General features: G+C 52.0%; 1 protein-coding gene across 4 annotated transcripts in view; it reads left to right on the top strand.

Annotated features, from left to right (window-relative positions):
- SOX13 (SRY-box transcription factor 13) overlaps window positions 1-14,246 on the top strand; it is a 55,112-nt gene that overhangs the window by 15,145 nt on the left and 25,721 nt on the right. For 3 of the 4 annotated variants that reach the window (XM_023548298.2, XM_023548297.2, XM_023548296.2), the window contains exon 1: window positions 325-1,164. The exons of the other annotated variant lie outside the window; for it this stretch is intronic. In XM_023548298.2, coding sequence (XP_023404066.2) covers window positions 1,043-1,164 — 122 coding nt within the window. In that variant the 5' untranslated portion in view covers window positions 325-1,042. Of the gene's footprint in view, window positions 1-324; window positions 1,165-14,246 lie in introns of those variants that run through there. 4 annotated transcript variants of the gene reach the window in all.

The following is a 14,246-nucleotide window of genomic DNA, read 5'->3' as shown; positions in this document are numbered from 1 at the left end:
ATTAGTGCAGAGGGCTGGACCAGCCCCCCCACCACCACTGCCGCCTCCACTGCTCTTTAGCAGGAAAACACAGGCCCAACTTACCCAGCCTGGCCCAAGGGCAACCTCCTCACCTATGAACAGGGACCCGGATGCTTCATGCATTTTCACAGTGCCTGGTACTTAGCACGTGCTCAGTAAATGTGAGGGTAAAGTGAAGGGAGAGACAGGAGCTTTGGAGAACAAAGATATACCACGCATGAGTTCCTTGGGGCCTGGCTCTTACGCCCAGGAAGCAAAGGGCTGGTGGGGAGAAGGGAGCTCTGTGGCCCTGGGGGTGGGAGGGATGGGTTTCCCCCTCTGTGATTATGGCTTCTCTTCTTGGGCTTGCAGGAAATAGTGTTGCGGATGAGAGGAACAGAAGGGAAGGGCCAGCCTTCTAGTCTTTTGTTTTTCAGATGGCGAGTCTGTTATTAGCAATTTATTCATCTGGGTCTCCTTAGCTGAGCACATTCTGTTCTCTAGTGTTGGGGGAAGATTCTTGGGGGACATGGCAAGAGGCCGTATAGGAAAGGACGGGTGGCCAGCGTCATGGCGTGTGCTAGGTGTTTTCTTAGTAAGGGGCCAGCTTGAACCCAGCCCTGTGCAGGGAGTCCCTCTGGATGGCGTGGCATCCCCACATAGACCCAAATGGCTCCAGCAGAGCAGGGCGAGGTGGCTCCCCTCCCACACTGGCCCCTGGGCCTTGGGCTTCGAATTCTCTCTGTGAAATGGGGCCAGAGCAGTGATGCTCAGGACAAAATGGTAGAGTTTCCCCAGATGGCAGGGCCTGGGAAGGCCCCTCAAAGAAACGGAGAGCAGCTGTGTGAGAGGACCGTGGAATAGGGGGCGGATGAGATGACCACCCCTGTGGAAAGAACGGTGCATAAGAAAAACAACCCCCTTTCTGCAAAAGTGCTGAGCTGGTGGAATTTCTAGCTCCACAGCTGTGAGATCAGGGCAGCAGATAGGCGCTTGCCTGGCTGTGTGTGCGCAGGTTGCTGTGTGGGGGTCCTGGGAGAGAATGGAGAGGGCGGGAGCAGCACACATGATGCCCTCTCCACCAGGCTGGCCTCCACACTTCCCCGGGCTCATCACCAGCCCCTGCTCCAGGAGGCAAATCCCCTTCCTCCATCCACGCTTCATGTAAGTCTGTCTCATTTGTGTTTTCCCCTCGTTCTCCTCCAGCTCTTTGACTACAAGTAGCTACATCAGCCTCTTGTCAAGGGGTCAGCATTCCCCCGAGGGCCATGGTGCCAAAGGGCAGGAGCACTGGGGGACCTTTTCCAGGTCAGAGGACGTTGGCACCTGTACCACTGGAGCTCTGCCCATGGCTAGGCCTCTGTAGGGAGCCCAGGCTACTTTGGGGAGAGCGAAGCACTCCCCAAAGTAAGGGGTTGATTCCTTACACCCAACCATGGCTTTGAGCTCGCTGTTGCTGTGTGGTTGCTGAGAGGCAGATTCACTGGCAGGAGAAGAAGAGTCGGCTTTTGTGGGACTCTCGGAAGTGCTAGGGCAGAAAATGTGTATGTATGTTGGGCAGTGAGGGAGAAGGGTGTTAGGTGGTGAGAATGGGCCTGTTTTCCAGCTGTAAGATTTGGACCATTATTTTATTATTGCCCTCCACATACAACTGATGGCCCTAATCCTGAGGCTGCTTACTTGTCCCCCGTTCCCTTGGTTGACATCCTCCTCCCCAATGAACTCAAGGCTCTTGCCAGGGATTCAGGGAAGGATGAACTCTGAGGTTGGACTCATCATGTGTAAGCTGGAAAAGTGTGTATTGAGCTCACAGTCTGGACCTGGCAACTCCCTGTGTTTGTAGGACACCCCTGTGCCAGGCTGTGCCAGGCTCAGTAAGGAACAACGATAACCCTGCTGGGTCGGTTTCTGGAGTCCCCTCACGTAAGGGATGGTGTTAGCTTAGATTGCAAAGTGAGGCCCAGACCACTGAGGCTGGAAAGTGCCTTGAATGCAGATTGGGGAGCCAGGATTTTGTTGACAATGGGGAACTGAGAACGTCTCAGAGAATTTTCAGAATAGATGGCTCACTGACTTAGGCAGAGGCGTCTCATTGCCCTGTGAAACACTCCAACAGAACCCTGTTCTTTTCCTTTCAGTTCAAAGACATTTTTGCTGCCTTCAAATCGTGCTGAAACTGCCTGGTAATTGGGAGAGCTTTCCCTTCCCTGCCAGGGCTAGCGGGCTCCTCGAGTGTGGGGGCTGATCTAGCAACCCGGGGATGTTCCTTTTCTCTGTCCACCCCAGCCCATGCTGCCTGACCCACAGCTTTGGCTCCGTGGGTGCTCAGGTGTGGCCCATCTTCCCGGGAGATGCAAGAATATAGGCTTCCCATCAGGAGCATTCATCGCTAGAAGTCCTTTTAAAGGGCACTGGTTTGATTTCTTTTTTAACAAATGAGATACTCAGGGAACGGATAAGCTGTACCAAGCCGTCATTACGTGGCAAAAGGCACCGGGTGAGGCCTGGAGACCAGGCTAGACCCTGCCCTCAGGGACGCTCCCATCAGCCTGTGAGGTGGGACAGGTTCAGGGAAACACAGCTGCACTGTGGGAACAAAGCTCCTTTCAGCAGAGTTGGCCTGGGTGCCAGGACGGCTGGAGGAATTTTCTCCATAGCCTTGGGCTGGGAGACTGGACTCAGGGTGGAGTCAGACTGACCGGGGTTTGAGTCCTGCCTCTGCTGCTTCCGAGCTGGGTGACTTCTGGCTAATACTAGAATTTTCTTCGACGCTAGGTCAGGTCTCTCACCTGTAAAGTGGGGGAATAATAATGTCTACCTCACGAGGGTAAAAGGATTCTGTGAAGTGACATGTATGTATTACAACACTTAGTACTGGGCCTGGAGGATAGAAGGTTCCAGTAAGTGGGAGCTGGTATTAATATCGTTGCCATTGTGGTTGTTACTGTTGAGGGTTGTGCTGAGGTGGGGAGCAGGGAACCGCCAGGCCTCACTGAGGGCAGCTCTCCCAGGGCCTGTCTGGATGTGGTGGGCAGCCTCTCCCTGGGACTATGAGTATGGCCTCTGTAGGATCTGGGCAAGGGACAGACCTTGTCTGCTATGACACCTCCCTCAGCCTCTCACAACACGTTGAGAGGATCCAATAAAAAGGATTACATGAAAAAGGGTTTACGACAACATCTGCCCAGCGGGAATCTGACACAGGCGTTAGCTGGCATTCAGTCATTGGGGTGACCTGCTCACTCCGAAATAAGTGAGGGTGACAGCTGCTGCCGCAAGTGTTCCAAGAGCTTGGAGAAAGGGTAGGGCCAGGCGATAGAGGAGGCTGAGGTGTGCCCCCCACACGTGGACCCAGCCCTAGGGAGTAGCCCAGAGAAAGGAAGAATGTTTCTCCCAGACTAGATGCAAGTGGGCTACTGCCAGGCGTAAGAGCCTTGTCTTTCCTCTTCTCCACCCTAAACTGGATGCTAAGGGGGACAGTTCTGTACCAAGTAAGCTCTATTTTTTGTATAACCAGTGACATTCACATCTAGTCAGGATTGCTTTGAGACGTGAAACCACCACGTTCACAAACCCAACTACTGCTGACTTTTAGTAGGTAAACAGCCTTTCACTAACCTTTGGACTTTGGGTGCTCAGGGACCTTGCCTGCAGGAGTCTGGCTGGAAGGGAAGGTGGTGTGGTGTGGGGGCTGGCTCTCCCTTTGGCCGCTTGACCATGGTGGTGGCTGGCTGTTCTCTCAGCCCCCAGTCCCCAGGACAGAGAGGGTTGCTTGGGGTTTGAAGTGTCATTGGGAAGTAAATTGCTCCTTCTCAGAGATCCCTATGGTGTGTTTTAGAACTTGGAGTGAAGCAAACCTTAAGTCAAATTTCACCCTTTAGCTTCAGTTTCCTCGTCTATAAAATGGGTTTTGTCACTGCAGAAAATATCCGTGACGTGCTCAGCTTGTTGTGATCGCTCAATAAATGGCAGGTCCTGTTATTAGCTTGAGGCTGAGGAGCTTCACTCTGTGACCCTGATTTGGGCTGCAAGCCGAAGATGGAAATCGGGCTGGCATCTTTTGTCTCCACAGTATCAAAGGCCTTAGCACCTTCCCTCACCTCTCATTTTCTCTTTGAGAGAAGAATAATAATTCGTTCCATGTGCAAATGGGAAAACCAAGACCTGGAATGTTGGATGGTTTGTCCCAGGCCCTACACTCAGGTCAAGGTGAGCCCTTTACCTGTGCGTGGGGCTTTGGAAACCATCAGGTGTGTAAAGTGTATTGACGTTTGGAAAACAACCGTGCCGAGGCTCCCAGTGGTCTGTTCAGCGTGTCCCCTGACTCCCAATTTACAGGTGGGGAAACAGGCTCGGAGAAGTTAAGAGACATGCCCAGGACTGCACACGGAGTTTGTGGCCGAGCTAGGGCTCAAACACCACAGCCCTTCTGCCTGAAAATTCAGTGCATATGCTACTGTGTGCTCTGAATTCTAACCTGGGCCTGGCTAGATCCCGTCTGACATGTTTTTTCCCTCCACACAGGTAGGTCTGCTAGGGTGGATAGTCAGGAGCCAGGAGGGAGAGGGTTAAATTCTTCCTAAGCAACAGAGCTGGTTTTGAGCTGGGCTCCTCCAGTGACCCCATCATTGACCCCCATCCCCTGAGTAAAGGGCGCGGGCTGTGGGGGAAGGGAAACGGAGCAGCAAGCTCCAGTGGCCCGGTGGGGGCTGAGGGAGGGGCTGCCGAGGGAGGTTCATCTCTCTTCCTCTCTGGACAGTGGCTTTTTCCCCCACGCCCCCCATAGGAACTCCCTAAGGGTCCCTTGTGATGGGCTGTGACCAGCATGGCCTATGCTCTTAACAACAGAAGAGCGTATGCCGCTTCTAACACAGGAAGCACTACGTGCACTCTCTGTATCTTGGTCAAGTGGAAACTGGGATGACTTTTACCAGTTTAAAAAAAAAAACAACCCACTGCCTTGAGTCAATTCTGACTCATAGTGACAGGGTAGAACAGGGTACAATGGCCCCGTAGGGCTTCCGAGGCTGAAATCTTTACGGAAGCAGACTGCCACGTCTTTCTCCCCAGGAGCTGCTGGTGGGTTTGAACCGCTCACCTTTCAGATAGCAGCCAAGTGCTTAACCACTGTGCCATCAGGGCTCCTTGTTACCAGTTAAGGCATTGGTAATAGAAAAGTTGAAGCACTGAATGCATCTTAGGGCTGGACAGGACTGGGATGCCAACCTGTCACTCACCAAAGAGGAATGGATGATCCGGGCGGCCCACAGTAGCAGCGTCTGTGACTACAAGTGGATTCTGTGCTTTGATGATTGTTCTTTGCCGACTGGGAAGGCTGGTCAGTTCCCTCCTCCTCTTTCCCAGGGGCCACCCCTGCCACTCTCTTTTAGTGCAGGCCTCCCATTAGCTTTGACTCACAGGCCTTCTGATTTAGAGCTCCATTTTGGACCCTTGTCACCAGGTCCTCTCCAGATGGGAGGACACTAGGAGTAAGCCCTGAGAGAGGCTTGGAGCAGTAGAATACCTTGCCCAAGATTGTACAGCCAGGCGGGGGCAGACATGTTCTGGAAATCGGGTGTCAGCCTGGTGCTTTTCTTGAAACCATCACCCTAAGAAGGACATCTGAGAGAGGGATTTCCAGGAAGGCCGAGTTGCTGATTGAACTCCCAGCTGAGGAATCCTAAGTGCACCTTGTCTCTGGGTTGCAGGTGGAAGCCTTTAATTGGCCCTAGAGGCGAGGAAGGCATTGAGGGGAAGGCCTTCTAGCCGATGGGGCAGGTCTGGCACTGTCTGGCCCTGGCCTTTTCTAGACACTTCAATTAGTGACATTAATTAGGGCTCTGCAAGCTCAGGGTTCTCCAAAGGCAGCCGCTCTATGGCTCTGCTGTGCTCTACGACGTCTGGTCTGACATAGTCACAGGTCTGTGAGGCTGTTTATGGGTTCACCTCTGCCTGTCTGCGAGATTAAAGGTGCCATGGAAGTGTGACTTGTTAGCAGTCTCGTGTTCTCTGTCTTATTCAAGGGAAACCAATGCAGAGACACACTCTTTCCATTGCAGAAGCAATCAGGCCTTGGGCCAGTCTTTTTGACCCCTGGCCTCAGCACCCATCCCTCTTATATGCCCTTTGCTATTTTACTCAGCACATCCAGAGGAGGCAGGCGAGACCTTCTGCCACCTTGCTCTGTCCTCTCAATCCCCATCAGGGCCGCTTTCTTCCCACCTGTCACAGGCAGGATGGCTGTGACCCAGCAGAGGTGCCGGGAAGGTGGATAATATTGGGGAAGGAGGAGACTTGAGTATTATGAGATTGACAGAGCTGAACCATCTCGGCTCTGTGTGGGGCACTGGGTAAAGTATGTCATGGTTGTGTCCCTAGAGTGGAAGATAAACAACCATTGTTGTTGTTGGGCGCCTTCAAGTCGATTTCAACTCATAACCCCGTGCGACAGAGTAGAACTGCCCCATAAGGGTCTCCTGGGTTTCCTTTGTGGAAACAGATCTCCAGGTCTTTCTCTTGCACAGCTTCTGGGTGGGTTCAAACCACTAACTTTTTGGTCAGCAGACAAGAGTTTAACCCTTTGCACCATTGGGGCTCCTTATGCAACCATTACAAATGGCTTTATGAAGAATTTTTAATAATTTCCAATTTTTAGTAATGTGAAAACTCCCCGTGATACACTATGAAGTGGGGAAAAAGTAATAGACAAGATTGCTTATGAGCTCCATGATGAAAAAAGCAGACAAACCATGCCTAGCAGATTGATGGGAATCTGTCGGGTTGACAGCAGTGGCCACCTCTGGAATGATGATGGGAAGTGGGTGATTTTTTATTTTTGTGTTTTCTTTATGTTCTAAATTTTGCAGAGTTTCTACAATGAGCACACATTCCTTTTACGTTAAAAAAAAATTAAATAATTGATAAGGAAGTAAGAGTGACTGCAGCCATTCATAGACATGTGTTTCCAAGGTCTGCTAAGTGCATAGCTATGCTGGGAGCTATTGAGAATTCAGGGATGAACGTGAAGCTAACAGAGCAGGAGTGAAAGTGTGGAGGTACGCATGGGAGAATGGCCAGAAAACAGAGTGATAGCTGTGAGAGCATTCAGGGGCTAGGCACCCTGCACCCTCCAGATGCTGCCCCTCATTCATGGAAACATACTGTGGTTGGCCTCTGGCATCGAATCACGCTGTCTTTGCAACTGATGGGTGTGGGCCACACTGAACCAACTACCACCTGCTCTTACCTGGCCTCCTGGCATGGCTGGCCTGTAGCTTGTGAAACTAGGCGTTTTTTTCTGCTCCAAGTTTGCCCTTGACTTCTCTTACAACTAAGCTAGGGCCAAGAGCCTGGTTCACTTGGCAACCTTTGTGGGAGCAGCACCGGCCCAGCAGAGGTGGGGGCTGGAGGGCAGGCAATTCAGGCTCTATGAGATGGCTTTCCCTATCTCTTGGGAAATTGAGTCAAGTGGAAGAGAAGCCGGTATACTGCAGTGCTTAAGAGAAGACTCAACAGCTGGCGTCTGAGTCCAGTTCCTTGGTCACCACTCACAGGCTGTGACCTTGGACGATTGCTTGGCCTCTTTACGCCTTTGTGTCCTATCCATAAAACAGAGATAGCAGTGGTAACTGTTTCACAGGGCAGTCCGAAGAACTAAAAGAGCTAACCTCTGTAGATGGAGCTTGGCATAATGTGTTACTCGATTCCTATTGTTTGGTTGAGAGGTGGATTCTGACGCTAGACTGCCTGGGTGCAAATCTCCTCTGTGCCTCAGTTTCTGCATCGGTTAAATGGAAGTAATAATGCTGCCTATCTCAGGTGAATGTTGTGAGGATTAAATAAATTAATATGCATAGAAGTGATTCAAACAGTGCCTGGCACATGGTAAATGTTGATTACAATCAGAGGGGGTCTGGAGCTGATGCACACGAGTGCTAGTGGACCAATTGTTTATCAATCCAGGCTGGCATCTGCCAACTCATCTGATTGGCCCAAGAGTCCCATCTGATTGATTAGTGCCCACCACTCATTCGTTAAATACTTTGACTGTTACCTTTATGATTTTTAATATTATTACTATCATGGGCCCCAGGGTTATGCCTCGTCTCACCGCTTTGCAGATCTGGCTCTTTTCTTAATTGAGGTAGACCTGCCTTGGCTTCCAAAGGGTGCTAGTGGTGAAAGGTGGGGTCTAGGGCAAACCGGGGTGGAATCCTCATTGTTTGATGAGCATTTTAGATGAAATCAATGACTGACTATTATACCACTCTCCTCCCCTTGCTTCCCTACCCTGTTGAAAAGGAGCCAAAGCTGGGAAAAAACAACTACTCATAAATAAGGGAGGCCACGAAAATAAAAAAAAAAAAAGAAAGACAAAGTCTTGCTTTTGCGGCAGGCCTGGCTGCCGATGGGGTAGATAATGGGAGAGGAAACGGGGCCTTTGCAGAGAAAAAGAACGGAACACTTTGTTCGCTGGAAGAATGAATGCTACTTGAGTAAGAGCTGCTAAATTGGAGTTTCCGATGAGCACGCTCATCTGGGGAGAGATGATGGCGATTAGGCTTACACAAGGCATGGGTGGCATCCCACCCAGAACCTCTGGGGACAGGTGAGGGGGAGACAATGGGGGGATAGCAGATCTGCCTGGGAGCCAAAGGTGAAGCCAGTGGCATTCAGGTGTAGCCCAGGGGTCTTGGCTACTATGACTTCCATGCTGCTGTTGGTCTTCTTTCTCTTCATCATCTGCTCAAACTGACAAGCTAGACACTCGTACACTTCTGGAAGCCCCCAGACCTTCTCTCAAGGTGTATCTTCTGTGGACCCTTAGGAAGGTGTATCCTGGGAAGGAGAGGATGAGGCCCAAGTGTTCTTGCTGATTATTTGCGTGCCGACCTTGAGGTTCAAGGCTGTACTCTGTCAACCCTGCCTGATGGCTTCCTCGATGACCGACATTTACTGCCGCTTCTTTGTTTCTTGTATCATCGACCCATCTTGATTGCTGACCCAGATCCCCTGTCCCTGCAGTGGGTGATGGAGGCAGAAGAAGGAGAGGGACTAGGGAAGGAATCAGATACATTCCCGAGCCCTCGGGTCCCCAGGATGCAGTGAGGCGGTGCCCACTTTGAGAGTGGGCTGTGGGCTAATGGATTCTGCACGGAGGCTGATGTTTGACGTGCTTTTAAAAAGGTGCTGTTTCCTGGGCCTTTGGAGCACATGCTGGCTTGGGGCTGAGTGCACTGGCTGGCAGAAAGGTTCCCTGGAAGCACATTCATTCATTCATCTGCAATGACAATACTAAGTGCCAGTTTCTTTGTGCCAGGTGTTAGGCTAAGTATTTTGTATACACTCACTTATTCATTCTCCCACAACCATGAGAGGTGGGTATGGTTAGTCTCACTTTACAAATAAAGAATCTGAGCCGTGAAGACTTTAAGCCTCAAGAGTGATGGGGCTGCTTCTTAGAGCACTGACGAATTGGGTGAGTAACCCACCCCTAATTCCCCCACCCTTCTCCCTCCAAAGCTGGCGGTAACGATACCGCTCATTCAGCACCGCTGTGTGCCCGGCCCTGCGCCTCACCTGGATTATCCTGTGCAGTCCTCACAGCCACATTGTTGGGTGTAGGGTACTAGTTCCATTGTCTAGATAAAGGAGAAAATAGGCTTAGAGAGTTACATAAGTTAGCCTAGTCCATGCTAGTAAAGAGAGGTGCCAGGATTTGAACCAGCTCTGCAGGTCTGCAGAGCCTCCACCCCACCTTCCCCCGTGAAAGCTTTGTCCACATGCCTTAGACTTGTCATCAAGCTGAAGCCAAGTGCTGCCCAGCCCAGGCCAGCACTGGCAGAAGGCATGGCCTGTGGGTGTGCAGGGCTACTTTCACGCTCCTTCTGTTTGTCCCTTCCCCTCTCCGGAGTTGGCAGGGGACTGCAGTGGTTAACAGAACAATGCTTCACCCTCTTGGGCTCCAGAGGAAATGAGGGAGCTTGTGAGTTCTGCAGAGCTTTTGTGTCATCAGCCCGGGAAGGCACGGTGGCTCAGCCAGATAAGCAGAGGCGCTGGTCTGTGGGGTTTCCTTGGCCAACTTGGGGCCTTTCAGCCCATCTGCACCGTGTAGGGTCTCATGTCTGACTCAGGGGAGGCTCCGGACAGTTGGGGACACCTACTGACACCTGGACAACAGACAACCTAATAGGGGTGGGATGAGACAGCACCAAAGAGAGAGCCATACAGGAAGCACATGGAGAAGGAAGAGGCCAGGCATCTGTGGTCTTCTGCTTGTCTGTCCGTGAGAGGTGGGAGACGCTTCCCAACAGAGGTGGGAGGGCTCCGGGAGCAAACATTTTTTGCTTTTTACAAATATCATCACCATCAGTCCTTGCAATAATCCTATGGGGGAGGTAATATTTGTTCCATTTTAGAGAGGGGGGAACTGAAACTTCCCCACGGTCCCACAGCTAGTATGTATACAGGGTAGAGCCAGGGTTCAAGCACAGGTCTGTCTGTCTGTCTGACAACAAAGCCCATTTCCTTTCAGCCAGGCCGTGATGCCTTCCAGCACTGCTGGTCTCACGGCTGTACTCCGCCTTCAGGCAGGAGAGCCTGGGACAGGCCTGGGACCTTGATCGGGGAGGTGCTGCTCCCAGGTGCTCTAGGGGCAGGGAGAGATCCCCTCCTGCTTTAGGTTACTCTTCCTCTGCCCCTCCTTCCCTGGGCACACATTCTGCACCAGATTCTTGGATTACACATTGTGTCCTAATCGCAAAGTAGGCATTGGAATCACCATGAAAACACTAAGGTTTTCAAAGTTTGGGTTTTTCCCCTAAGTTCTCAAAGCTGCCTTAGTTTCTTTGGACTAATTCTTCCTTAGCATGAGTCAAGGTGAAAACAAACAAGCAAAACTCACTGCAATCGAGTTGATTCCGACTCATAGCGACCCTACAGGACAGAGTAGAACTGCCCCATAGAGTTTCCAAGGAGTCCCTGGAGGATTTGAACTGCCGACCTCTTGGTTAGCAGCCGTAGCCCTTAACCACTACACCACCAGGGTTTCAAGATGAAGACAACTTAAATCCTATAAACTGTGAAGGCAGTATCCTGTTATCTGAGGTAGAGGGAAAGTGTCCAGGGCATCAGGAGAAAAGACATGGGCTTGGGCATCAGGGAGGCCTGGGTGCTGCCACCCATGCTAGGCCCTAGGAGGATGTTCCATGTGCCTGAGCCTCGGTCTCCTCATCTCCTTCGTAGGGTTCTTGTGAGAGTTGAAGGGGGAAATGAATAGAGAGCCCCTCACACGGTAGTTGCAACCAAGTAACAAGAAGATTGACGGTTTGAACCCAATCGTAGATGCCTCAGAAGAAAGTCCTGTCCATCTGCTGTGAAAAATCACAGCCTTGAAAACCCCGTGGAGCCAGCGGTTCTCCTTTGCACACACGGGGTCGCCAGGAGTTGGAATCAACTCAGCGGCAACTGGTTCCCCCCACCCTCCGGTTTATGTTTAAAAAAAGGGAGGTTCGACCAGGCCAATCGGTCCCACCGCCCGGTTTGGGCCGCATGCCGGCCCCCCGCCCAGGACACAGGCTTGACCTCGCCACAGGGAAACCCAGTGGGCTGCTGGTCAGGCCTGGGAGTGCATGGAGTCGGCTTCTGGTACCTTCAGGAAGGCCTCCAAGAAAAGGGAGTCCTGCAGATGCTGTTTTACTTCTTCTCAATTCTACCCAACCTGCAGCGGCCTTCTAGCAGCTCGACTGTCCCCCTTGAGTTGGGAGAAGACTCAGGTGCCTCAGAGGCCTATAAATCAGATGGGAAGGTGGATGGGAACATCACAGCTACTTCAGCCCATCATGCCCTTGGGCTGGGGATCAGCCGGCTCCTGGAACCTCTGTCTGGAGCTGGATTCTGTGCCGGAGAGGCAGGGGTGGGTGCCTCTTCTTGCAGGCTGGAGACAGGAGACCGGAGTTCAGGAGTTCACTGAGCCTCAGTCGGCCAAGTGTTGGCTGTTCCACCAGGTGAACATAACCTGGGCCAGCCCAGAAACAGCACAGGTGTGGCCGTGGCCCTCCCTGAGCTGGGCTTGACCAGACAGGGCCACGCCCTGGATCTGATACTTGCCAGGGCACACAGAGGCTGGAGAGGGTGAGGGAACTCTCGGTGAAGCTTTCTCCAAGCCGCAGCCGGCCCAGCTCCCATCTCTGAGTAAACATCAGAGATAGGATCGGGTGTAGCCAGGAAGGGTGGTAGGGTGCGGCCTGGGAGAAGAATGGCAGGATGTGGCACCGGGGCACCGTTCTGGGCACCCACGCCTTGGGCTATTGTTTAGGGCTGCCCGAAGCTCTCAACTCTCTGGGGCTTTAAGAGGAAGCGGCATTCCCTTGGGACTCAGGCCCTGCCCCGCCCCTGCTTTGTGGACCTCCTTCCCTGGCTCTGTCCCGTTGGCGCTGCCCACTTGGGGCAAGCTTGGGAGCAGGAGTCAGCAGCAAACGGTTGGCTGTGCCTGCGCCCTCCCTGAGGACGAGGGTCTGCCTTTCTACTCAGGCTGTCTTCCTGTCCCCTGGGTCTGAGTCACCCACCCTGCTGTGGCACTGGTGTCTATCTCTATCTGCATCTAGATATTTGGGGGGCTGTCGTTGTAGAGGGAGGAAGGGCTGAGAGTGAAAACTCCTTTGGTTCCCATCCAGTAGGGCCGCTGCCTGATTAGAAGAGGAAGTGGCTAGTGATTTGTTTTGGGTAGAAAAGCGCTCTGTGTCTGTACATCACAGGTGTGTGCATGCCTGTGCGTGGGTGGGGGTCGGATGCCCAGAGAGGGCTGGTGGGGGGAGGAGACAAGGGAGAGGACTGCACCCACAGTCTGTGTGCTGAGCCTCTGGCCTCTGTGAAGGATTTGGGGGTGTGGGGCCTTACGGGCACCAGCCCAGAGGCCCAGGGCTCTGTGGACATACCCAGGCATCAAGGGTGAAGGTGGCTGGAGCCCTCTTCTCTTAGGGGCCTTTGCCTCTTACAGGTGCTCAGGTAAGGTAAGGCCAAGGAGAAGGAAGGAGGGCAGAGGGCCTGTGACGTGAGTTCTGAGAAGGGAGGGAGGCCGGGCAGAGCTGCTGCTGGGCCTCTGGTCACTGAAGAGAGGGAGCAGGGATGCTGCTGTGGGTCCCCATTGGCTGAAGCTCCTCCAACTCTATAGCCCCAAAGCCACACTGCCCAAACAAGCCATATGAACTTGATATCTCAGGAACTCGGTGTCTTCACTGAGTGAGATTGGCCTGTGGGCTCTGGCCACTCTGCCCAAAGAGTGGGAGTGGGAGCAGGAACAAGGAGGTTGGGCTATGTGCAGGGGCACCTCCACCTGAGCAGGAGGTGGGTGGGGGTGTCCTGTGGGTTCGTGGCCTCTGAACAGGACCCGGGACATCAGACGGGGTGGGAATGAGGGAGCCCAAGAACTCGCCCCTCCTGTGGCCTGAGAGTCCTTTGGCTTCTAGGCACCTGGAGAAAGGGGAGATTGTGGTTACTGACCTCAGAACCTCCTGAGAAGTCTCATGGGTAACTGAAGCATAGAGCGTGCTTTGTAAGAAAGGGGCAAAGGAATTTGAGGGTTTTTAATTTCTGGAAAAGACGAGACTTAAAGGAGGACTCCAACAGGTCCTTTTTTTTTTTTTTCCAAACTTTCCATATTTTATTTCTTCTTCCCATTCGCTTACTTAGGCTAAAAAAAATCTAGTACATGTTTTATTGCAAGTGGCAATAATGGGCATTTTTTCATTCCTGTTCTCAGGCAGAAACGTTTCCATATTTCATTTCTCAGAATAACGTTTCCTGTAGGTTTTCACGTAGATATATTTGCTAAGTTTAAGGGAGTCCATTCTATTTCTAGTTTGCTAAGATCCAACAGGATCTTTAAGCCCAAAAAGCATGGAAGACATTTCTTATCTGTCCGGAGGTAAAAACAAAAGGAAATGGACTTGCTTTGCTGCTGGGAAGATTTAGGTCACTCATAGGAAGAGCTTAGATCCAAGGAGGAGGCAGCTGAGCATAAGGGCTGTGGGCGATAGGGATGGGAAAATAAACCCCCGAGAGCAGCATCTAGCTACTAATGACGGTAATAGTAGCTATCACCTATGACACATCCAGCTTTCCCTTTTGCTATGCTGTATATTGTCTTATCTTTCTACAAATGTGTATTGAGAACCTACTGTGTTCCAGCTACTGTGCTAGACTCAGGCTACAGTGATGAGCAAAAACAGGTATATTTCCACAGTGCC

Source organism: Loxodonta africana, chromosome 20 (assembly GCF_030014295.1).
Source record: "Loxodonta africana isolate mLoxAfr1 chromosome 20, mLoxAfr1.hap2, whole genome shotgun sequence".
Lineage (NCBI taxonomy): Eukaryota > Metazoa > Chordata > Mammalia > Proboscidea > Elephantidae > Loxodonta > Loxodonta africana.
The sequence above is the reverse complement of the archived record's forward strand: the minus strand, read 5'-3'. Positions and strand labels throughout refer to the sequence as shown.